The following is a 23381-nucleotide window of genomic DNA, read 5'->3' as shown; positions in this document are numbered from 1 at the left end:
TTTTAGTGGCGACAAAAGTTGTGCTAAAAGTTGCTTTCAGTGGCGACTAAAGTCGTCGCTAAAAGCTGTATTTAGTATCGACTCAAAACGCCACTAAAAGGGTATGATTTCGTCACTAAAAGGTATGTAACTTTTTCCCACTAAAAGTTTAATAGTCGCCACGAAAACCAATCTCTAGCGGCAAATTTAATTGCCACTAAAACCAAAGTTTAGCGACAACAAGCATATAATAGTTGCCACGATAATCAACCTTTAGCGACTACTATGATCGTCGCTAAAAACATACCATTGTCGCCACTAAAACTATTCATTAGTGACAACTGTTATCCCGCGAATAAATATAGTCATTGCCACTAAAAAGAAGCATTAGTGACAACTGTTCTCGCCGTTTCATGAATATCTATTACGATCTTATTAATTGTGTGGTCTCTAAAGGCAAACAGACACATTTGCTAGTTCAAACAAGGTAGAATGCAGAAAAAAAAATCAAATTTACCTAATTTCATATGAATTTTTAATGATACGTGATCTCGACTTATTTTTTACCGAAATTCTTTTAAAATATTAGCTTTCTGTTATCACAAGGCGATAATGATAACAAAAACCTGGGCTAGGAATCTGGTTGAACAATGTATAAACATAAACGAGGAAATTAGAACCAGAAGCACCATCACATTAATATTAGAATATATCTTTTATGTATACATGTATATATATTTTAACCTGATATATATCACAGCAGACACACTCCACTACTACTACTCTTAACAAATGTTCTTTTGTTAAAAAAAAAAACAAGTTTTAGCATTCTGCAATTCCCTGCTGGAAAATGGTCAGGTATGTATCAATATGCCTAAGACTTTCTTCAGATAAATGAATCGTAAAATTTACCAACAAAGTCTGCATTTGCAACTATGGAGCTAAAATAATGGCACGTTGGAGGCAGGGAGTGTAACGACACTTTTCACCTTTCAGTAACTATGAAAATAAATAATGTAGACAGTCAACATGTCAAACCAACCATGTAATGCAAGATCTATGTATTATCTACTTAGCATGCATTACCATCATGGATCTTGATTCACTTTGGATACAGACTTTGCCTAAGCATGATCATAATACGCATAAGCTATTCTTTTAAACTGGTTGCTAATTACGCCTGGATCCCAAAATCAACCTCTGTAAAGGTCCTCTGGTTCTATTTCTCAGACCAATGGTTACTATAGGTATCGACATTGGACTTGGACTGATTCATAACATGTAGTCTACGATGAATAAAGTGATTGAGAACCATTAACTCATAGGTTCAATTCTCAGCGGAAGCAAAAAAAAGTTACTAGATAACTTCTTTCCATCTTAGTCTTGATAGATAAAAGTTACCCGATATATAAGACCACTTTCATTAAGGCAAAGAGATGTAAAAGTTGTGTGTGTTCAGAATTTTAATGCTATTAATTACATATACACATCATTGAGCCCACATCTGAGAATAGGGCATTGTGAATGAATTATTGCTATAAACATGTATGATTATACTTGTGGCAACACACTGGAAATTTCAAGTGTATGATGGAATATATAAAGATATAATGAAACTCATCATAACTTAAGATGATAGAATGCACCATTAATAATCATATTTACTTTCTTTTTTTGCGATAAATCTCTTTTGGACTATGGAGTAATTGTAGGTTACACAATCTAAACGATGTAAGGGTCTTATTTTTATTTTCTTTTAACTTAATTTTTTCGTAATATTTACATTTCTAAACTATGCAAGAGTTCTATTACTGTCCTAAATTTAGTTGTGAAGATTGCACAAATATTTGTGTTTAACCTGTTATGTATATTAAGATAATGTTGTTGAATGCATTTTTGCACCGATTTTTGCTCAAGTGATATCCGACTAATTAGAGTGTATGCAAATTTTACCATAACGAGATTGTTTCCAAAAGACGTTCAGCTCATCGAGTATATCAATTCAAGTAAAAGAAAAAGAAAATATAATAGTGAAATAACCGAAACACAATACACAACAAATGACGGTAGATAACAAAAGCAAAACGACAATCTATCCCTACTAACTTTCTATGGCTTTTGTTATCTACTAACTTTCTATGGCTCTTTTTTTGGGTCTTATTTTGAATTACAATTGTAGCCAATTTCTTTGGAAAATAGCCACACAATTGATTATTGTTATAGTCTTCAATTAATTGTCTATTTTCTCGCTCTACATAAGTTATTATTATATCTTTTAAGTAATTAAATCTAAGTCATTGATATTAATATTAGATATGTAATAACTGACACTTATTCCGCATAATATAATTTATTTTTCTCAATTTTTATTTTATACTTCGAACAGAAAAAAGACAATCAAAAGTCAAAGAAGCAAGTAGTATACGCGGTTCGAATATAATACTCCCTCCCTTTAAAAAAGGATGACCTAATTTAACTTGGAAGAGAGTTTAAGAAAAGAAAGAAGACTTTTTAATCTTGTGGTTCTAAATTAAAGTTATGTCAAATGTACTAAAATATCCTTTAATCTTGTGATATTTAAACATGTCACGTGAAAAGTTAAAGTTAAAGTGTTGCCAAAAAAGGAAATGAGTCATTCTTTTTGAAACGGACTAAAAAGAAAATAAGATCATTCTTTTTTAAACAGAGAGAGTAACAATAATCGACGCATTAAAATATATAATACAACGAATCAAAAGCCTTTCACAATATATAGAAAAAAAGAAATTATTTTTTTTAAAAAAAATGCTACCAACTAGAGTAAATATAATAACAAAATGACGACTAAGATTCTTCAAATGGGCCCAAGTGTGCACTATGTGATAATTACATCGTCCCATACTTCATCGACATATTATTATGATAAGAATATTTTACTTTTTATAAAAAAAAAATTGAGTTTGATATTAATTAGTTATAGAGAAAATTTTGTCATGAGCGTCTCTTTTAAATAAGTTGTGAAGCTTGTGATTAATTGAAGTTTCAATATAAACTTCAGATAGCAAGAGAAAAAAATAAAAAAAATGAATAAAAAGATACATGTCACATTGGTTTAATCTAAAATGAATAATACAATTACATTATGTTAAAAATATTTTTATAAGTTGTTTCTTGAGCTGAAAAAAGGAAGGAGGGGAAAATGGAAAGGAAAATGAATAAATTAAACATAATACAACAATACTTGCATTACAAGCTCCAATAATTTTATATTTCATAATCAGAACTTTATAATATATTTTTTAGTTTCTTGGTCGGTCCATTCCTTATCTTTTGGCACACTTCTTCTTTTAATCATATTCTCCACTGAGCCCCCACCCCCACCCTCTTGGTTAAGCATGGAGTATTATATGTGCTGGTAATCAGTGAGGGTCGAAGTAGTAAGTACGTCATCATTTTGAATTAAAAAATTTCTGTGTAAATTTAGTGGAGCATAAAATCATCTTTATTATAGAACGTTTTATTTTTAATATAGAATATTTTTATAGAATATTTTTATATAAATTTAAATTTAATTGGATTCAATGCAGATATTGAGCTCCCCGGGTAATTATGGAATAGCAAATCAGAAAGTTGACCTTCTTTGTAATTATAGCAGTGTATATGGTTTTTTGGTTACTTAAAAATTCCAGCATGTTATGTAGTCCATTATATTTAATTGGTTTAAATATACTGATGGTACTAATAAGTTTAAATTATCGATTTCAATTTATATTAGTTAAATTCGTAGAAATTTAAAAAGGTAAAACAAGATTTTTTTTAATATTAAGATTATGGATTCATTAATTAGAAGTGGTTGGTTTTCCAATTATGTCCATATATGGGCCACTTATCTTGACAAAAGGTGTACACAATTGTGTTATATTTTGTATCATTGACTTTTTTTGGTAAAAAGGAACCGCAACCATTAATTTTTGGATACGTGTTCGATAAATTTCCCTCTAATATAATAGTTTGCAAATATAGAATATTTAAACCACGATAAACACTTCTTTAATTTAATTGTTATTGTCTTTTAGCAAGATTAAATCATTTTTTACATCAAAACGTCAAATATTTTGCATTTAAGAAAAATATTTTAGTAATGTATAGAGATAGGTGTCACTCTATTTTGACAAGAAAGAATATATTACACTATTTTTTATGGAAAAAGATGTCAAAGACAGATTAATTGTTAATATAACTTGTGTTAAAAACCTTTTTTATATATTTCTCAGTCAATATTAATGATTCATCTTACTAAATAAAAAAAATATTAATTAAATTTTTTCTTATATTACTCTCGAAATTATTATTTTTTTAAAATTGTTCCATTTGTTTGTAAAATTAAAAAAAATAAATAAGGAGTGAATAATAAAATTATCTTCCTATTTTTTATTTCTTAACCATTATACGGAAAAAAATGATCAACTAAAATAGAAGAAAGGAGTACGATCAGTTTCATAAATTCAATAATTTAATTTTACTAAGCAAATATATCCTCCATGATCAGTTAACGTTGAACCGCATAATCCCAATATGCCATTCTTGTAAAGTTTAAGCACATACATTAATTTCAAATATTCGAACAAGATCCCGTGTAAACAAAACTCAAGACAAAGTATACAAAAAAAGAAAGGAAAATAGAAAGGAAATTAAAATTGTATGTGATCTTTAAAGTAAACATAATTTAGAATCCATTAACAAGTTTGATTTCTCATAAAATTCACACAATCAATAGTAATTATCTCACGAGATCACTTTTTTGTTGTTTGAAAAAAATTATCTGAGATAATTATTATTAGTTGAATAATTATATGAGAAAATTAACCTGTTAATTAACCAACCACATCGACCTTAGTTGTACAAGATAGTAACCTCCGAAAAATCGAAGCCAACGCCGCACAAGAGAACTCCTTAGCTTTACTAAACCCTTTACACTTCCTTCTCGTTCTCCGTGCCCGACCACCACCACCATCGCCACCGTCGATCCGACGAGGCAATTTCCTCTTTCTTTTGCCATAACATTTTACATGAGATTTCTTCTCATCACTCAAATTCACTTGATCTTCCCTTGAAAAAGTATAGCTCCTCAAATATAATTGCCTACACGAAATACTATCCACCACTTTTGGACCAGTATTACGATCACGACCACGACCACGATCATGATTTTTTGAGCTGACTGATCTTATAAATTCGGCATCCGATTCGGGCCACTTGTACAAGTTTACGTAAGTGGCCCGGACCGGAGCACGAGCGTCGTTGATGCAATTCGATATGCATGCGGAGGCCATTTTTTTTTTTATTACTATCGACGTTTGGAATTTAATTAAGAGTATTGTTTATATAGAAAGGGATGGAAAAGAAAGCTTATTTTTGAAGAGAAGTTTGTTTAAAGTCATGGGGGTTTTCTAGTGGCATGGAGAATGAGGGGGTGAGTTATATATGGTATATTTTATGCATTTTAGAGTGTAAAAAAAATGTTGTACTAATTGGGTGGGGGGGGGGGGGTGGGGGGGGCAATAATTTGGCATCATTTGAGTTAATTAAATGTGTGTGGGGAAGTGATTTGTCCAAATAATTCATTACTTAAAAGACATGGTAGAATAATTTAAGGAAATATATTTATATTATATGTGTATTTGGTGATGCTTGAATCAAAATATATTCACCATATAATAATTAATTAGTTATAAATATATTATGTAATTTAAGGGAAAATATTTATATTATATGTGTAGTGGTGATGCTTGTATCAAAATATATTCACCTTATCATAATTAAGTTATGTAATTTATCATGATTCTTTCTCCTTCTTCACCATAACTATTTTTTCCATTGCTTTTCCAACTCTTTAATTTATTTGTGCAAATGTATCAAATCTCAGACAAAATAAGAAATATGTGAGAACTGAATTTTTTGTAATTTTTTCTTTTTTAAAAAAATATATATTGTCTTTTTTATTTATTTTAAAAAACATCCAGAAGTTGTAGTATTATGTGCCTTTTTAATAGTCAAATGTTTTAAGTGGGTATATTGCCATTTTTCTAAAAGCTTAATTAATCAGTAGATAAAATGTATTGTCAAATGTCATCTAGAATTTGGACAAGAATTTCAAAGCAACAAACGCCGAATGATTCTATATCAATGTTTTTAAAGACGCTTTTCGAATTAAGTTTTAAGATAAAAAATATATTTAAAATATTTTAAAGCGTAAATGAAAAATATAAATACATTAATAAGACTATTTCAATACTTAATCAAAATTCCATTGTTTTAAAAAAAATTTGCAATAAACTATGCTTTTTTGGTGATGGTATTTGTATTATAGTATTTTTTTTTTCTAAAATATATAGATAAATACATTATAATGACTAATAAACTACCCGTCAATAGTAAAATAATTGAGGGATCAAATATACAATTATAATAATAATGACTAATGACTAGTGACCATGTGATCTCTAACCGGGAAATTACACACTCATTTTTATCAGCCTTTTTGTTCCTTTTTAATTGTTGTAATTTTATTTTCGAATTAAATTATAAAAAAAATTAATTAATATTTTACGATATTTTTATATACCTTTTAAATATTAAATTAATACAAATTAGTTTGACATAGAAAAATAGTCAAAATTAATTTGAAAAATGCAACACGACCATAAAAAAGAATAGAGTGAGCATGTCTTGAAAAGTCAATATAACATTAATATTCATTTTTTAAAGTAAATTCCCTTTTCGACCATCTAAAGGGGGAAACCTAATACTAGAGTTTGTCGAGTTGCCATTTTTATAATTCACCAGAGAAATTTAAAATTTAAAGAAATATATGTATATTAAAAAAAGAAGTTAAATTAGCATGAGGGTATGTAATTTTTTTAACAAACAAATTACACCTCAAAGCTCGTTTTTTGACTTATAAATCTAAAGTATATTATCATCAACAAAAATATGATAAAATAGTTAAAATATTTTCACTTTAAACTAAAGGAGCAGATTGAGTCGTTGAAAAAATATAGAAATCCCTAATATAAAACGCTCAATATAATACATTTCAAAGAATATGAAGGAAAAAAAATATCGTGTCGTGTGAAAAATTAAATAAACGTTTCTCAAGTACCTAAATAGAAGAGCTGAGAATATAAGACATAAAACGAGTTCCGCAAATGTGTTTTATGAGTAAAAATTCTGTATCTTTTTATTTATTGTTGAAATTACTATATTACCTCTTCCGTTTAATTATATTTGTTCGCTCTTTTTAAAGTATATTTATTTATTTCATTTATTATTTTTATAATATCAAGAAAAGATAAATATTTTATTTTAAAAAATGTCATGTTATTGAAAACTTAGAAACGCTTCTCGGATACCTAAATAGAAGAGCTGAGAATATAAGACATAAAACATATTCAACGAATGTGATTTATGAGTAAAATTATGTGTCTTCTTATTTATTATTGAAGTTACTTTATTATCCCTTCACTCTAATTTTATTTGTCCATTATTTTAAGTAATGTGAGGAGAAAATGTTATAGAGCCAAATTCATATTAAACTATGACAGAATAGAAAGAATTTTAAGTACAAAAAGGAAGTGAAAAAAAAAATATTAACTATGGTAAAACACTTTAGTTAACTAAACAAATTTGAGTCATTAGATTATTTATATGACACGTGTCAAAATATTAAAAGGGCAATGGATGAACTAGAGGGATCCATTACTCGAGAGGAGTCAAATCCATAAACTATAGAACAAAGTGACATTTTGAATATAGAGATAAGATCGAAAGACAAATGTTCCATGCTATAAGTATGGGTCCACACACATTTCATCGATCATCTATCGTATATTTGAAAGTGTATGTTGTATGCATGTACGTTGTACATGTGGCGGTTAAGTAATGATTATAAAGTGTATGAAATTAATTTTATATACATTTACATTATATTTTAGTTAGGCAAAGATATTATATATTTATTATGCGTGTAAATATAATTTTATTATTATTATTACTCAGACGAATATAGTATATGCGCTATGTTTTGAAGCCAAATACTACTACATCTCGTAATTAAGCAAAAGTGTCATTGATTTTCATAAACCTGAACGAAAATAGCATTATTATATGAAAAGTATATCTACATATATACACTATGTATATCAAAGTATATTGTATATATCTATACACAAGCTACATTTTGACTATAATATGTCTTTTAATTTTATGTGGTCATCTAATTATGAATATTTTATCGCGATGACTAAGACTTATATACTCACCTCAAATAATAATGGGATTTGAACGGCTGCAAAGCAATGACCAAAGGACACCAATTCCAAATCTTTAAAACAAGGAGTGCTCCAACTTGAACTACTTTTTCTACCTTTCTTCTTGTTGTTGTTGTTGTTTTGCCCTTTTTTAGAGTGTGGCTTTTGACCACAAAGGGAGGAAACGTGAATGGTCCACAAAAATAGGCTTTGACTCTTAGAATCTATTATTGTAGCCCACTTAATGCAAAAGCCCAAAACAAATCTACTAGTCGTTTTTGGAATCGTCATTTAATTTTTACCCGATAGTTTAAGAGAGAAATTATAACTTTATCCATTTTGAGTAAAAACTTCAAACATTCACAACGAAGGTTATGAAAATTCTCATTTGAAGTTTGCAAACTTCAGACGTTTCTTATTATATTAAGCTATTGGAGATCGTTTGAAGCGATATCAATATTTCAATAATGTTTTTCTTTACTGGTTATAAGGCAAGCAAATGCTTCCAATGCCAAGATTTGGAATTTGCATTATTTAGCTTTCAAATACCTACTGCGATATGGGACGACTGTATACTAGATCATGCTTTCTGTGATATTTTGAACTATTACTATGTACTTTATTAGAACTTCAAACATGACTAAAGTGGGGGTGAAATGAGATTCTTAAAACATCTTTAACTTGTCTTCTCAAGGACAAGAAAGTCTACCAAGTTTATTATGAATTGGGTTTGGTATTTTCATTTGAGAAATTTATGAATTTCGGATCGTATATATATTAAAAATGTTTGGATTTAAAAATCCAATTTATTTATGTCCTACTGATCCCTTCTCATAATATATATGCTTAATACTAATAAGTCTAAGTTCAAAGGTCCAATAGATTTATATGATTATATATGTTCTTCTACCCATTATAGTATTAAGTCTAATATATGACATGAGTGGTAAAGTGAACAACAGAAAGTTATACCTTCTAAAGAAGCAAACTATGAGGTAATTAATCACCCTACATATTCATAATTAATTGCTTAACTACAATTTGATATGAATAATAATTACTATAACTACTAAAATCTCAATATAATTACAAGGAGCGTAGTAATTAAGATACTGACATAATCACTCATCACTGTTATTAAAATAATTTAAAGATAAGCAAGCATCAACTAGTGATTTTGCTTTTTACAGTCCAAGATATAATTTTAACTACTTCAAGTTTCTGTATTTACATCCTATTTATTATTTAATAATTCAGAATAGATTACTTTTTCTTATAAGCAATTACTATTCAAATTAAATGTTCTGTCTCATATAAACTTACATATTAATTTTTAAAATGATCCATTTTGCCCATTGTTTAAAGTTAGGTCAATCATGTTCTTTTGTTGTTACAAAATTAACACACATTTTTAGAAAAATGTAATAAGTACCTCTTTACTTAAACTTACTTATTTTTTGTAAAAAAAAAAAAAACATTTCCTTCCTGTCAAACTTGCCCATAGTGTCACGTATTTTGGTTAGATGTTCACATCAAAATTGTCATAAAATTTTTTATTATAACAAGTCATTTCATCGTAGAGGAAATTTTCAACTTGCCTATTTGATCAAATACGTTGCCAAACACTTCTATATAATAGTTAAACATATGTTGGAAAATTGACAAATTATATAGGTTATAAAATTATTAACGAAGTGTTCATACAAATAGCATATACAATAATGAATATTAGAAAGCTAGTAAATTTATTTAAGACTAATTCCTTGTGCAATCGTTTTGTTGAATCGGTGATTTGTCGAAAATATTCTGTCGATTCTATAAAAATAGAAATAAAATTTATATATATTCTATGATTTATCGAAAATAATCTTTCAATCTTATCAAAATAGAAATAATATTTATATAGGGGTATTTTGACTATCTAAATAAATCTTTTATGTGAATTTAAATTAGTCGAACTAGTGAATTTTGAATACCGAATGATTATTGAACCGATAAAAACTTTAGCACCAAAGGTTTGAAAACTATTTTAGAGTATTACAAACAAAAAGGAAACAGAAAAAATAAAAACTAATTGATTTTATTCACTGGTGAAGAACAGCCAAATAAGCTTTTTGAGACTCATGGTTGAGTCATTTTCGAGTAAGATGAGAAATTCTGAAAAATGTAATGGGCCAAAATGCATACGATAAAAAGTCACAATTATCAAATGCCACTTTTTTGTTGGTTCAAAAATATATTCGGTTAATCGGTTTGATATATATATAAAGTCAGTTGAATAAAATTTATCCGCATCGAGTATTTATATCAAGTCAATACATGCATACCATGTGTTTAAATTTATAGTTCATTTTACTTCATCAAATCATGTAAAAAAAAAATTGCATCAACTTAATGTAAACACCTGATGCGGATAAGTTTTTTCCGAGTCAATTTCACTTCACCAGAAATTCTGGTACGGTATCTATAGGGAAAAAAAGAGACTTTTCTACAAGAAAATAAAGAGAAAACATTTATTATATAACTTATCATTAGTAAATGAATAATCAACTACTTTTAATTTTCCAGGAATTTACTTGCATCATCTTTCATCAGACTATATAACAAGTACACAAATATATACTCCACTTGTAGATTGTAATTCATACATATATATATATACATATATATATATATATATATATATATAAATCTTTGACAATATCATAAATGATTAACAAATCCCCATCATATTAAAATAATTAAAAAATAATAATATGTTGGAATAAGGTTCTTCTCTTGTTTTTGTTTGCCACTCATTATTGTCAATGTCAACTTAGGGTAGTGGCATTAATTTATACGCTTTTTGACAATCTTATTCCAAAGATCAAAATGACCTACTAATTATACGTTCTCAAACTTTTTAATCTTAGGTCTCTATTTGAATCGAAAAATCAATCGAAAAGAATTGTTATATGTCTATGTAGTTAATTCACAGGGCAATAGAATGTAATTTATATAGCTTAAGCAATGATCTTATGAGCTGTGCTCCATGGATACTTCTTTGTTTTATCTATTTAACAAAAAATGCACTCTATTTTATAATTTTTCGTAGATGACAATATTGATTTCGAACTTCAATAAATTATTTATTTGTCTTGTTCTTGTTTCAGCATGTGTACGATCTAGATGTACAATGGACAACTAATATGATTTCCCTAGTTGATGTAATAATTGAGTAGTTCAATTATTCATATTTTATCAACTTACAATATACCAATAGTAGTATAGTTGTAATTTTCGAATCTTGATGTACTTTCAATTATTTTATTCTCTTTTCTTGAATTCTTAATGTAATAGAAAAAATCGTTAAAAGACCTTGTGGAATGATCTAATGTAATTTTACATAACTTTATTTCCTAATGTATGTTTCTCCGTGTTAAATTTATGTCATATTCTTTTCTAGTCTACAATAATAATAACATAATCAGTTAAATCTCAGTTGGGTTAGAGGAATTAGATGATATATATGTAGTCTTTCTCCTGACTTATGTAAATAGAGAATCTGTTTTAGGTAGATCCTTAGTTCAAGTAATTGCATATCTAAAATAGTAAAAAAAGGAAATAAAATAATAAAGCAACCATATATAAAACAATAGAAAAAAGAATGATAACAATAAATAATACGATAACAAAGCTGAACAAGATAAACGTAAAACAAAAATATATGAACAAAAGTGAAGAATAGGGTGGCATAAGAGTACTAATAATACTACTTCTCAGAAGAACTAGAAAACACTTATCTACCTATCAGCATTTCACTCTAATCTTTTATTTTTTTATCATTTTATCTAGAGTCATGTCCTTAATAAGTATCGTCCTACATGTATCTCAAGTCTTGTCTAATGACTGCTGCATAATATTTTATTTGATCTACCTCTATTCTCCTAAAACCCCCCACACTCAACCTCTCATATCTTCTCTTTAGGGCATAATGCATATCCATACATGGATGCACATCTCCTCTTCACATACAACTATTTTAGCCACACCTCTTGAATCTTGTTGATCACCAAGAAGATCAGTTTTATCTTATTTTGAATATCTTCGTTCTTAATTCTATCTGAATTAATATTTCCATCTCAGCATTATATTTTTGCTATTTTCATCTTCTGATATGCGAACTCTTGACGTGCCGACATTTCTTTCCATACAACACAACTAGTCCAACAAGGTAACCGCTTTATAATTAAACACACCTTTAAGGTTTTGGTGACACATTCTTATCACACACAAAACATAGAAAGTGAGCCTTCAATTCATCTACAACCGCTCTAATATAATGTGTAAAATCATCTTCAAATTCTACATTTCCTTAGATAATTTGACTATCCAGATACTTGAAACTACCTCTCTTGAAGATGACTTGAGTATCATTCCTTATTTACACATCCACCTCATAAGTTATAACATTAAATTTGCACTCAAAGTACTTTGTATTAGTCCTGCTCAACATGAATCCTTTAAATTCTAAGGTCTTTTTCAATACCTCCAATCAATCGTCACTTTTCTTTTAATATGTGGTTTCTAGATATTATACTTTTTTATTTGTAGTTTTAAATTAAGATCTTTATCTTAACCAATAATTTTAAACTGCACAACAATATATAATTTATTATATAGCACAATTTATTTTTTTTAAAAAAACTCACATCAAATTAAATATTGCCACATAAGTCAAGGAATATTGAATATTTATTACTCGTATCATTTCAATTTATCTGAAATTAATAATTTAATATTGACTGTAAATTCAAATATAGAATATTTAGGTTATTTGAAGTGAAATTTTCCTATTTATAAACAATTAAAAAAATATTATAAGTTCTAATAACTACAAAGATTCAAAATATTTTAATAACATATGAAAAATTGTAGTAAAAAAAATTCATTTAAATCTCAAAATTCAATATTATCAATATTTTGAGTCTATTTTGTGATTCAAAAGTCAACAGCATGTAATTGCATTAATCCGTATAGTATGACTATATATTGATAGATAATCTTAACCATAGAGGCATAGATTGGCGTAATTAGTTCGGATCCAACAAATTACTAACACACGACATGCAAGTAGGTTCACATGGTGATATCGATCGAGAAAATATGTATAATTTTAAACCTAAAATTTTCTATTTAGGAGATCACTTGCTCAACCAACTCGATCACTCTTATAAATTCACAAATAAATTTATCTTTTCATTTTAATTATTAATGAATAAACATTATATAAACTTCCTATAACAAAGGAGACCTACCATAGATTCAAAATAAATTAAATAATAATATTATAAAATACACCTAGTAAAAGTATACAAAGAAGAGAATATGCTGTATCCCTAGTCATCACTCTTTGTATTATTCTAAACCCTTTTCTTTTAGCACAAGGTAAGCACCTAGAAATTTCTCTTTTCATTAAATATGATTAATTAATATTAATTCAAAAAAGATTAACTTAACCATGGAGTAGTTGATCCACTGTCCAACCACGAATTCCATCCAGATATCACCATCCAATAAGAACTTGACACGTCATGTTAGAAGTCGTAAACCTCAGGAGATTTCCAACCTCTTATTACGTGGCGAATTCTTATTGGTGGACCTATGATGGCAAACCCACATATCTCCTAAATCGATTCCGTAACGGATCGAAGCATTTATGGGTTAATATATGATAATGCCCTGCCTACCAAATGATTCAAATGACTAAAATAACCCTTGAACACTTGAAAAATGATGGATTAATCGTTCTCCCTTTTTATTGGAAGAGAATTCAAAAGCCAAAATTATATGCAATTAGTTTGTTGAGATCATTAAATATGTGTACTAAAAGCAGTGAATTATACAAGTCTTAGTAGTTTCAATATTAAATGTTATTAAATCATAAGAACAAACATGTTTTGTGAATTTAATATAAATTTTTATCGTGTTATTACTAGTATGATCGCGTTATCTTATTCGTCATATTTTAATTATTTTCAATATTTATATTATCGTCACTTGTTTTCTTTTTTATCATAGTTTTTAATTTTTAGAACGTTTATGTCAAATTATTTTCTTCAGATTGATTTTCTTAAATCGATCTAAAACAATATATCATATTCCTTGAACTCAACTTATAAAGATATATTATTAGAATAATTCTGAAAAATATTGCCAAGCTAATAAAGAAATATTCTTAAATGTTATTTTTGCTTGCTTATGGAGAAAAGGGTAAAATAGTCCATTTACCAAACGATGGAGCTTTCTAGACCATTTATCCTGGAAATAGGAAAAAGGTGAAGAAAAAGAAAAGAATAATAGAGAGTCCATTAAAAGTGAGAAAGTACGCAGAAGGCCGATCTATAAGCCTCTCCGTTTTTTCACCTTCTTCCCAATATTCTATTTATTTATTTGCTTTATAATTAATTTTTGTTTATAATAAAGTAATAAAGAGGCAGAGATCTCTTTATTTTTCGATTCTCTCACTCTACAGTTTCCCGAGAGAGATAGAGAGATAGAGGGAGAGACGCACAATAACTATCCAAAGTTCCGCTGCAGACGAATAACTTTCCTTCTCTCGTATTCTTCTTCTCCAACACGACGAACGAATCTCCACTTCTCTGGTAAATTCCGCTTCCTTAATCCTTTATTTTGATTATGTATTTGTGTTTTCTAAATCTAGTAGCTTCTGTTGGAGTTCCGATTGTTGTAGATCTTAGTTCTTGACCTATTTTGAGCTTTGAAACGGTGAAATTCATTTGATCGTGAGTTTTTGTTTCTGATTTTCGACTTTGACTGCATTTCAGGAGATTTTTTTATCATATTAGGAGATTTTGACTGGTTTTTTAATTAGATTTGGTTGATTCTGGAGGTTTTAAATGGGAAAAGGAGGTGAAAATTATGGGAAAAGGGAGAATTTAGGTGGTAAGAGTGTGTCGGATAAAGAGATGTTTCCGGCCTGGTCGAAAGATGTGAAGGAGTGTGAGGAGAAGTTTGAGGTGAAAAGAGATTATGGATTATCTGAGGATGAGGTTGTTAAAAGGAGGCAGATCTATGGTTTAAATGAATTGGAGAAGCATGAAGGGCAGTCGATTTTGAGGTTGATTTTAGATCAGTTTAATGATACGTTAGTTAGGATTTTGCTTGGTGCTGCGGTGATTTCGTTTGTTTTGGCTTGGTTAGATGGAGAGGAAGGTGGTGAGAAGGAGATCACAGCTTTCGTGGAGCCTTTGGTGATTTTCTTAATCTTAATTGTCAATGCTGCTGTTGGTGTGTGGCAAGAGAGTAATGCCGAAAAGGCTTTGGAGGCATTGAAGGAAATCCAGTCAGAGACTGCATGTGTTATACGTGACGGTAAAAGAATTTCTAGTTTACCTGCTAAAGAGCTTGTACCTGGGGATATTGTTGAGTTGAAAGTTGGAGATAAAGTACCAGCTGATATGAGGGTTCTGCGTTTGATCAGTTCGACTCTCCGGCTTGAACAGGGATCACTGACTGGTGAGAGTGAAGCAGTTAGTAAGACCACTAAAGCTGTAGCGGAGGATGTTGATATCCAAGGGAAGAAATGTATGGTATTTGCTGGAACGACTGTGGTGAATGGAAATTGTATTTGTTTGGTAACTCAAATAGGGATGGATACCGAGATAGGGAAGGTGCACGCACAGATTCATGAAGCAGCACAAGAAGAGGAAGATACCCCGTTGAAGAAAAAGCTAAATGAGTTTGGAGAAGCTTTGACTGTCATAATTGGTATCATCTGCGCGTTAGTTTGGCTGATCAACGTGAAATATTTCCTCACTTGGGAGTTTGTTGATGGGTGGCCCAGGAATTTTAAGTTTTCATTTGAGAAGTGCACATATTATTTTGAAATTGCAGTGGCACTGGCAGTTGCTGCCATTCCGGAAGGTCTGCCAGCAGTTATTACAACTTGTTTGGCACTTGGCACACGGAAGATGGCTGCTAAGAATGCACTTGTTCGAAAATTGCCTAGTGTAGAAACTCTTGGTTGTACCACTGTTATTTGCTCAGACAAAACAGGAACATTGACAACTAATCAGATGGCTGTGTCTAAGCTTGTCGCTATGGGTGCCAAGGCTAACACATTGCGATCATTCAATGTTGAAGGGACCTCATATGATCCCTATGATGGAAAGATACAAGATTGGTCAATGGGTCGTATGGACTCTAACCTAGAAATGATAGCAAAAGTTGCTGCTGTCTGCAATGATTCTGGAGTTGAAAAATCTGGTCAGCACTATGTTGCCAGCGGACTGCCCACTGAAGCAGCACTAAAGGTACTGATTTTATATTTGAATTGGATTGCTTCTCTTACTCTTACCGGATTAGTATCTGTGCTCTCTATCACTATGTGAGTGTATTATGCTAGACTAGTATTCAGTTACTCTAAACTTTACTTATTAGATAGATATGGTCATTTATCCTTGTGTGGAACATGGATTCATGATTTATCAATATCTTTTACTGAACATTAGTCAGAAGATTTCTGACCTTGATATTATTTAGTATCTATCTCTACATAATTTATGTTGCACACCACCCTCTCCCTTCCCAACACAAACAGAAAATTGAATCAAGTAAATTACCCCTGATCTGCATTGCTTAATAGAGTTATATGCTTCAACAACTTTTTTCTCTTTCTTAATGCTTTCCTGTGACTTATTTAGAGTTTCTTGATTTGATTTAAGGTTCTGGTCGAGAAAATGGGACTTCCTGATGGAATCAGCTCCATATCCTCTTCAAGTGATAAAGATGGCCTCCGTAAGTTGTGGTTCCTGTTCTATTATTGCTATTATGTACATTACGGGTCATCGTTTACAATGCAACGAGGCCTAACTTCAATTAGCCGATTGTAGGTTGCTCTTACACATGGAACAATATTGAAAAGCGTATTGGTACTCTTGAATTTGACCGTGATAGGAAATCCATGGGTGTCATTACATCTTCCACCTCTGGAAAAAAGTCATTACTTGTGAAGGTGGACTCTTTATTTCCTTGGATTTCCTAATTCATTTTGGGTTTCCTACACCGTTTCATTGTTCTCGACTCTTTTGAAGCTCAATGCATCAATAACCGTTTCATATGTTGCTTCATTTTTAGGGTGCGGTTGAAAATCTGTTGGAAAGAAGCTCCTATGTGCAACTGCAAGACGGTTCTGTTGTAGAATTGGATAATTCTTCCAGAAATCATATATTGCAAAGCCTTCATGAAATGTCCTCGAAAGCTTTACGTGTCCTTGGTTTTGCGTACAAGGAGGATCTACAGGAACTTGCAACCTATAATGGTGATGAAGACCATCCAGCCCATCAGCTTTTACTCAATCCTGCTAATTACCCTTCCATTGAGAGTAAACTCATATTTGTTGGCTTGGCTGGGATAAGGGTAAGTTAGTTAACTTGCTTTCTCTCGACTGTTGGTTTCATTTATGTGCTAAAACCTTCCTCTGTTGGGGGCATCAAGATACTGAACAAATACTTATCGTGTTGTCAAAGGATCCTCCTAGAAAAGAGGTACGTCGTGCAATTGAGGATTGCAGAGAAGCTGGCATTCGAGTTATGGTTATTACAGGAGATAACAAGAATACAGCAGAAGCTATCTGCCGTGAGATAGGTGTCTTTGGAAGCCATGAAGATATCAAGTCGAGGAGCTTAACTGGAAAAGAATTTATGGAGCTCGCGAACCCCAAAGCACATATAAGGCAAAGTGGAGGTCTCTTATTCTCCAGAGCTGAGCCAAGGCATAAACAAGATATAGTGAGATTGCTTAAAGATGATGGTGAGGTGGTTGCAATGACTGGGGATGGAGTGAATGATGCACCTGCTTTAAAATTGGCTGATATTGGGATTGCAATGGGAATTGCTGGAACTGAGGTAAAAGATGATGTTCCTAGTACTAGAATTTGTGAGCAATATCAATGGGAACATGTATCGAGGAGAATCTATCCCCTGCAGTGTTTAACAGCAAACAGTAATAATATATTTAACAGTGATAGACAAAGTATAATTTCTCTCTCCCCAGCAAACAGTAATAATATATTTAACAGTGATAGACAAAGTATAATTTCTCTCTCCCCATCAAGTCTACACTCTTTTGCGATCACCTGAACTCTTGTCCTGGATGGCTGTATAATGATATGTTTCCCAGTTTGAGTCTAACTTATCACTGTATATGCACATGTTACTTTGGGCTACTTCTGATGTGCTTACAAATAGAAACTTATCTTCAGTCTGCTGCCATAGGATCTTTTATTATATCAAATTCTTGTAAAAGTTTAAAATGTCATTTTCAATACACAATTCCTGAAGATTTGGATGGGTTTTGGGATAAATGGATCCAATGGATATACATGTATGTATTTATGTCATGTAACTTATGGTTGATTTTTCTCCCAGGTGGCAAAGGAAGCATCTGACATGGTTTTGGCAGATGATAATTTTAGTACAATTGTAGCTGCTGTGGGTGAAGGCAGGTCCATTTATAACAATATGAAGGCTTTCATCAGGTTTTTTTTCTCCCTCATCTCCTTTAGTTGGCATTATTTCTATTGATGGTACTGTTGATTGGATGCTATTGTATTTCTATCATTTTGGCTTGGTACTTGGTATTTGGTTTTTCAATATACATTCAAACTTTTTTGCATTGCATTTTAGCTAGCTTAAATATTCAAAGAGTGAGTTGAACTTTGCTGGACTAGGTTGATAATCCCTTTTAACCATGTGCTATTTCCAGCTTATATATACCATGCTGGAGTAGCTTATTATACATGTGGTATTTCCAGCTTTCTGCAAACCACCAGAATCAATTCAACCAACTTCAGTATGTGTGTTAATCTATTGGAAATCTTTTCATCTAGTATGATACGATGTCATATAATCAATGAAAAGCTTTTCACTGAGTAAGATTCCTAGTTGTTCAGTTGCATGCGACCCGATCCTTGAGTTAACTGACTTGGATAAGTTGGCTATCACCCTTTTGGACTACACTCTAGTGGCAGCTGTTCCATGTTTTATCTTTGTATTTATTTATTTAAAAAGGGAGTATCTAGTTCTCTTGATTGAACTTTTCGGATGAATATCTTTAGTCCGTGTAATGCATGATGCCACCACTGATAGTGCATCACTATAGAAGTGCATTCGATGATAATTTATGTTGCTGTAGGTACATGATTTCCTCCAACATTGGTGAGGTCGCCTCTATTTTCCTTACTGCTGCCCTAGGCATTCCTGAAGGTCTTATTCCAGTTCAGCTTCTGTGGGTCAACCTGGTCACTGATGGACCACCTGCTACAGCATTGGGATTTAATCCACCGGATAAAGATATAATGAAGAAACAACCAAGGAGAAGTGATGATTCATTGATCAGTGCATGGATTTTATTTCGCTATCTGGTTTGCACTCTAATTATTTATTTAATTTTCCACTTCCTACTTCTGTTTGTGAGAATGAAATCTAGCTCATCAATTTCTAAATGCTTGATGCCAGGTAATTGGGTTGTATGTTGGTGTAGCAACTGTGGGTATTTTTATCATCTGGTTCACTCATGACTCCTTCCTTGGCATTGATTTAAGTAAAGATGGGCACAGTCTTGTCACCTATTCCCAGCTTGCTAATTGGGGTCAGTGCAAAACCTGGAACAATTTCACCGCGTCACCTTTCACTGCCGGATCAGAAGTGATCAGGTTTGATAACCCGTGCGATTACTTTGTGGAAGGCAAGGTCAAAGCCATGACCCTTTCCCTCTCTGTATTGGTTGCAATTGAGATGTTCAACTCCCTTAATGCCCTTTCGGAAGATGGAAGCCTCTTGTCAATGCCACCATGGGTCAACCCATGGCTTCTTTTAGCCATGTCGGTCTCATTTGGGCTGCACTTTTTGATCCTCTACGTGCCTTTCCTTGCTCAAATATTTGGTATCGTTCCACTGAGCCTAAACGAGTGGCTGTTAGTATTGGCTGTTGCATTACCCGTCATATTGATCGATGAGATTTTGAAGTTTATTGGAAGGTGCACAAGTGGTATCAGAAGTGGAAGGAGTCCTACAAAGCAGAAGGAAGAGTAGAGGCAAAACATTGTCATAAATGTGTTGAACTTATCATTATTGACAGAGCTTATGTTATTCATACCCGCAAGTGGGGTTTGATTAGCCTATTCTCTTTAACCCAACCCAGTCGCTGTTAATTGATGAGGGTTGGTGGCGGATTTAATTAGATTCATTTAGACATTTTCTGATACTCCTCAGATGATAGAATTAGTTTTGATATTTAAGTTTTTTTTACCTTTCCCTTGTCTGACAGGACGATAGCTTTTATACTGATCCTCTCAATTTTATCTTTGGCATTCTGTTACAGTTCACATAGTCTATAGAGCACTCGGTAGTTTTTTGCTAGATTATATACAACACTTTTTCTTTATACTTCTGGAAAATAAGTAACTTGTTTTTTGAGAAAATGTTTTTCAGAAAATATACTTTCTATGGAAATTATTCTCCTTCATATCAAATACACCCAAGAGTTGCTGAATGAAACAAATAGCAAGTTGTAATATAAACACAAAAAGTGTATACTTTTCATGACCCGTAAAAATTGATATGATTAATCTTGCATGATACAAGAATTGAAATATTCTAAAGTCATAAGGGCAGGAGGGGGTTCACCTGAACCTTATTGACAATAAATTATAATGTAATCTGTATATATAAAGTAAATTTTGTATATTTCTGTAATATGAACCTCTGGATAAGAAATAAAGTATATCGCAATGGTATAGTGCCTTACAAAAAGGACCCCTGTGTTTGGGTTTGTGAGGATTACGTTTTACATTTAGCTTACGATTTTTTTTCATTTAATTTCGGAAACAACCACTAGTCCGGTCCACGATCCCAAAAATGTCAAATACTCTCGATCCAAAAAACCAAATCACTTCTAGTTTCATTTTCCCAAATTTCAAAACCATTTCTTCTACTTTTTTTCGTCAAGATTCGTGCGTTAAATATTAAAATGATCTCCCATAATTTTATAAATGTTGATTTGATTCATAGATCCAATCTGAAATTAAAAAAATTAAAACCATGCTTCTTAATTGAGAAAGATTAACAATGATCTCTTATTTTTTTTAATTACTTTTTTCTTTTTTGGAGTTTGTACTTAACATTCTAGTTTTAGAGTGATACATTATGAAGGGCTAATTTTTTTTCTCAACTTAGCATTCTACACCTATAGACTATATACTACTACCTCCCTTGGAATTGTATTTGGCTTAGTTGCACATTTATATACTTTATAAAAATCTTTTTAAGTAAAAATTCTAAATTCGTCATTGTAAATTACACAACAATTTCAATTGATTATGGGGTGTTTTAAGCATTTTTCACATATTCTTTGAAATAAATAAATAGTAGTTTTATAAGAATAATAATCTAAATGGTAATACACAAAGCCATGTGGATTTATGTATAGTTCACGTGGCTAACTACAAGAAATGGACTTGAATAATTATCAAATTTATATTATAACACCCGCGTGTAACATTAAATAATAAACCAAGTCTGGATAACATAACTAAACACAAAACAAAAGTAAATTAAAAATTACGCCACCCATGTACGACTAACTTGTATATAATAAGGTTATAATTTAACGACTTTGATGGAAGAAATAAAAATAAACATGCTATCCTTATTTGGCTAAACAGTTTTAAATATATACTTCCCTTTTTTATATTTTCCCTCCCCAAAAAAGTAAGACATACTATTCTTATCTACCGTTAGATAAATCCTGTTATGCTCATGCTGCCATCGGTTCTTTCTACGATCGTGTTTTTCCAGACAAATCAATTCATATCGTCAATTGTTCATATGGTCTACATTTTCTCTCAGGAGTTCCAAATAATGTCGAAAACAGAAAATCACTTGCTTGGAACAAAGGGAAAGTTTATTATTCACATAGTAAAAAAGAGGTCATTAGTGAATATTCAAAACAATACAAAAAAGATTGAAATGTAGAGCACAAGAAGTTGTACCTGGTGGACTAGTTTTTATTACTGTTCCAGCTCGTCCAAATAAAACTCCTCATTCTAAAGTTATTTACAATATGTTAGCTGAAATATTGGGATCTTGTTTTCTCCACTTGGTCAAGCAGGTAAAAATCGTTACGTTTTTTTTTTTGAACTGTCAATTTATGGGAAGGTGTTTGACTTGTTACGGAATTTGTAGGGTGATATTGAGGAAGAGGAGGTGGATAGATTTAATATACCGGTGTATATTACATCTCCAATTGAAGTAGAAGAGGCAATTAAAAGAAATGGAAGTTTTAGTATTGAAAAATTAGAGATACTTTCAAAGGAAACATCACCAATCAATGGTTTAACAGCTAAAGATGCATCAGTACACATAAGGGCTATAACTGAGGGATTGATTGAAGAAAAATTTGGAACAAAATATTGGACAAATTGTTTCAACTTCATGAACAAAAACTTGAGGATGCATATCTTGACTTGATTTCTGGTGAAGCTATTAGTTTATTCATAGCTCTTAAACGCAAACCAAATTAAACCTCTATTTTAATTTGTTTTCTTGTTTTTTTGCTTTTGTATAAGTTGTACTCTTGGGTTTGTGAAATGTTGTTTCTAAGTATGTTCTATCAAAGTGTAATTGTGTGTTTATTTACTCTATTTTAGTTTCGCGATGAAATGTGTACTAATTCGTTTAGAACCTATTTTTATTGCTCAATCATGTTGAGAATCATCTCTCAAAGTATATTTATATTTTGAACAAAAATAATGATGAATGACGTTTGGAAATTTTAAATTAACAAAGATATGGCCTAAGGAAAATTGGAAATTCAGGTTGATAGTTATACATGTTCAATTGAAATGAAAATTTTGATCCGTGTGAAGTCATGAGAAAATAATATTAGCAGTTGATGAGAATATTGTACGATTGAGATGACATGTACTAAAAGTCACGAAGATCGATGACGTGGCTGTTATTAATGTTCCAAAATTTGAATATTTTTCGTTATTGGCGGGGAACTAATAATACGTTTTGGGCCAACATATTAACATTATATTCGCCTATTGAT

At 30.9% G+C, this 23381-nt stretch overlaps 2 protein-coding genes and 1 long non-coding RNA gene across 3 annotated transcripts; 2 read left to right on the top strand and 1 right to left on the bottom strand.

Moving 5' to 3' along the window:
* Positions 1–4832: 4832 nt before the first annotated feature.
* LOC101257533 (uncharacterized) lies at positions 4833–5291 on the bottom strand. Its single transcript, XM_004251246.4, has one exon. It carries the CDS (start codon positions 5289–5291, stop codon positions 4833–4835), a length of 459 nt encoding a protein of 152 aa, XP_004251294.2.
* A 9273-nt stretch (positions 5292–14564) lies between these two features.
* LOC101257236 (calcium-transporting ATPase 4, endoplasmic reticulum-type-like) lies at positions 14565–20631 on the top strand. Its single transcript, XM_004251245.5, has 9 exons — positions 14565–14911; positions 15095–16582; positions 16994–17066; positions 17162–17283; positions 17406–17687; positions 17798–18175; positions 18698–18807; positions 19464–19692; positions 19787–20631. Exons 2-9 carry the CDS (start codon positions 15167–15169, stop codon positions 20360–20362), a joined length of 3186 nt encoding a protein of 1061 aa, XP_004251293.2. The 5' UTR covers positions 14565–14911; positions 15095–15166; the 3' UTR covers positions 20363–20631.
* Positions 20632–22301: 1670 nt separating this feature from the next.
* LOC101266693 (uncharacterized) lies at positions 22302–23013 on the top strand. The gene is made up of 2 exons (XR_011212300.1): positions 22302–22439; positions 22514–23013. It is a non-coding gene; the product is annotated as an uncharacterized lncRNA (long non-coding RNA).
* Positions 23014–23381: the final 368 nt, after the last annotated feature.

The sequence above is a fragment of the Solanum lycopersicum genome, chromosome 11, assembly GCF_036512215.1.
Source record: "Solanum lycopersicum chromosome 11, SLM_r2.1".
Lineage (NCBI taxonomy): Eukaryota > Viridiplantae > Streptophyta > Magnoliopsida > Solanales > Solanaceae > Solanum > Solanum lycopersicum.
Note: the sequence above shows the minus strand (reverse complement) of the source record. Positions and strands in the feature narration are given on the sequence as shown.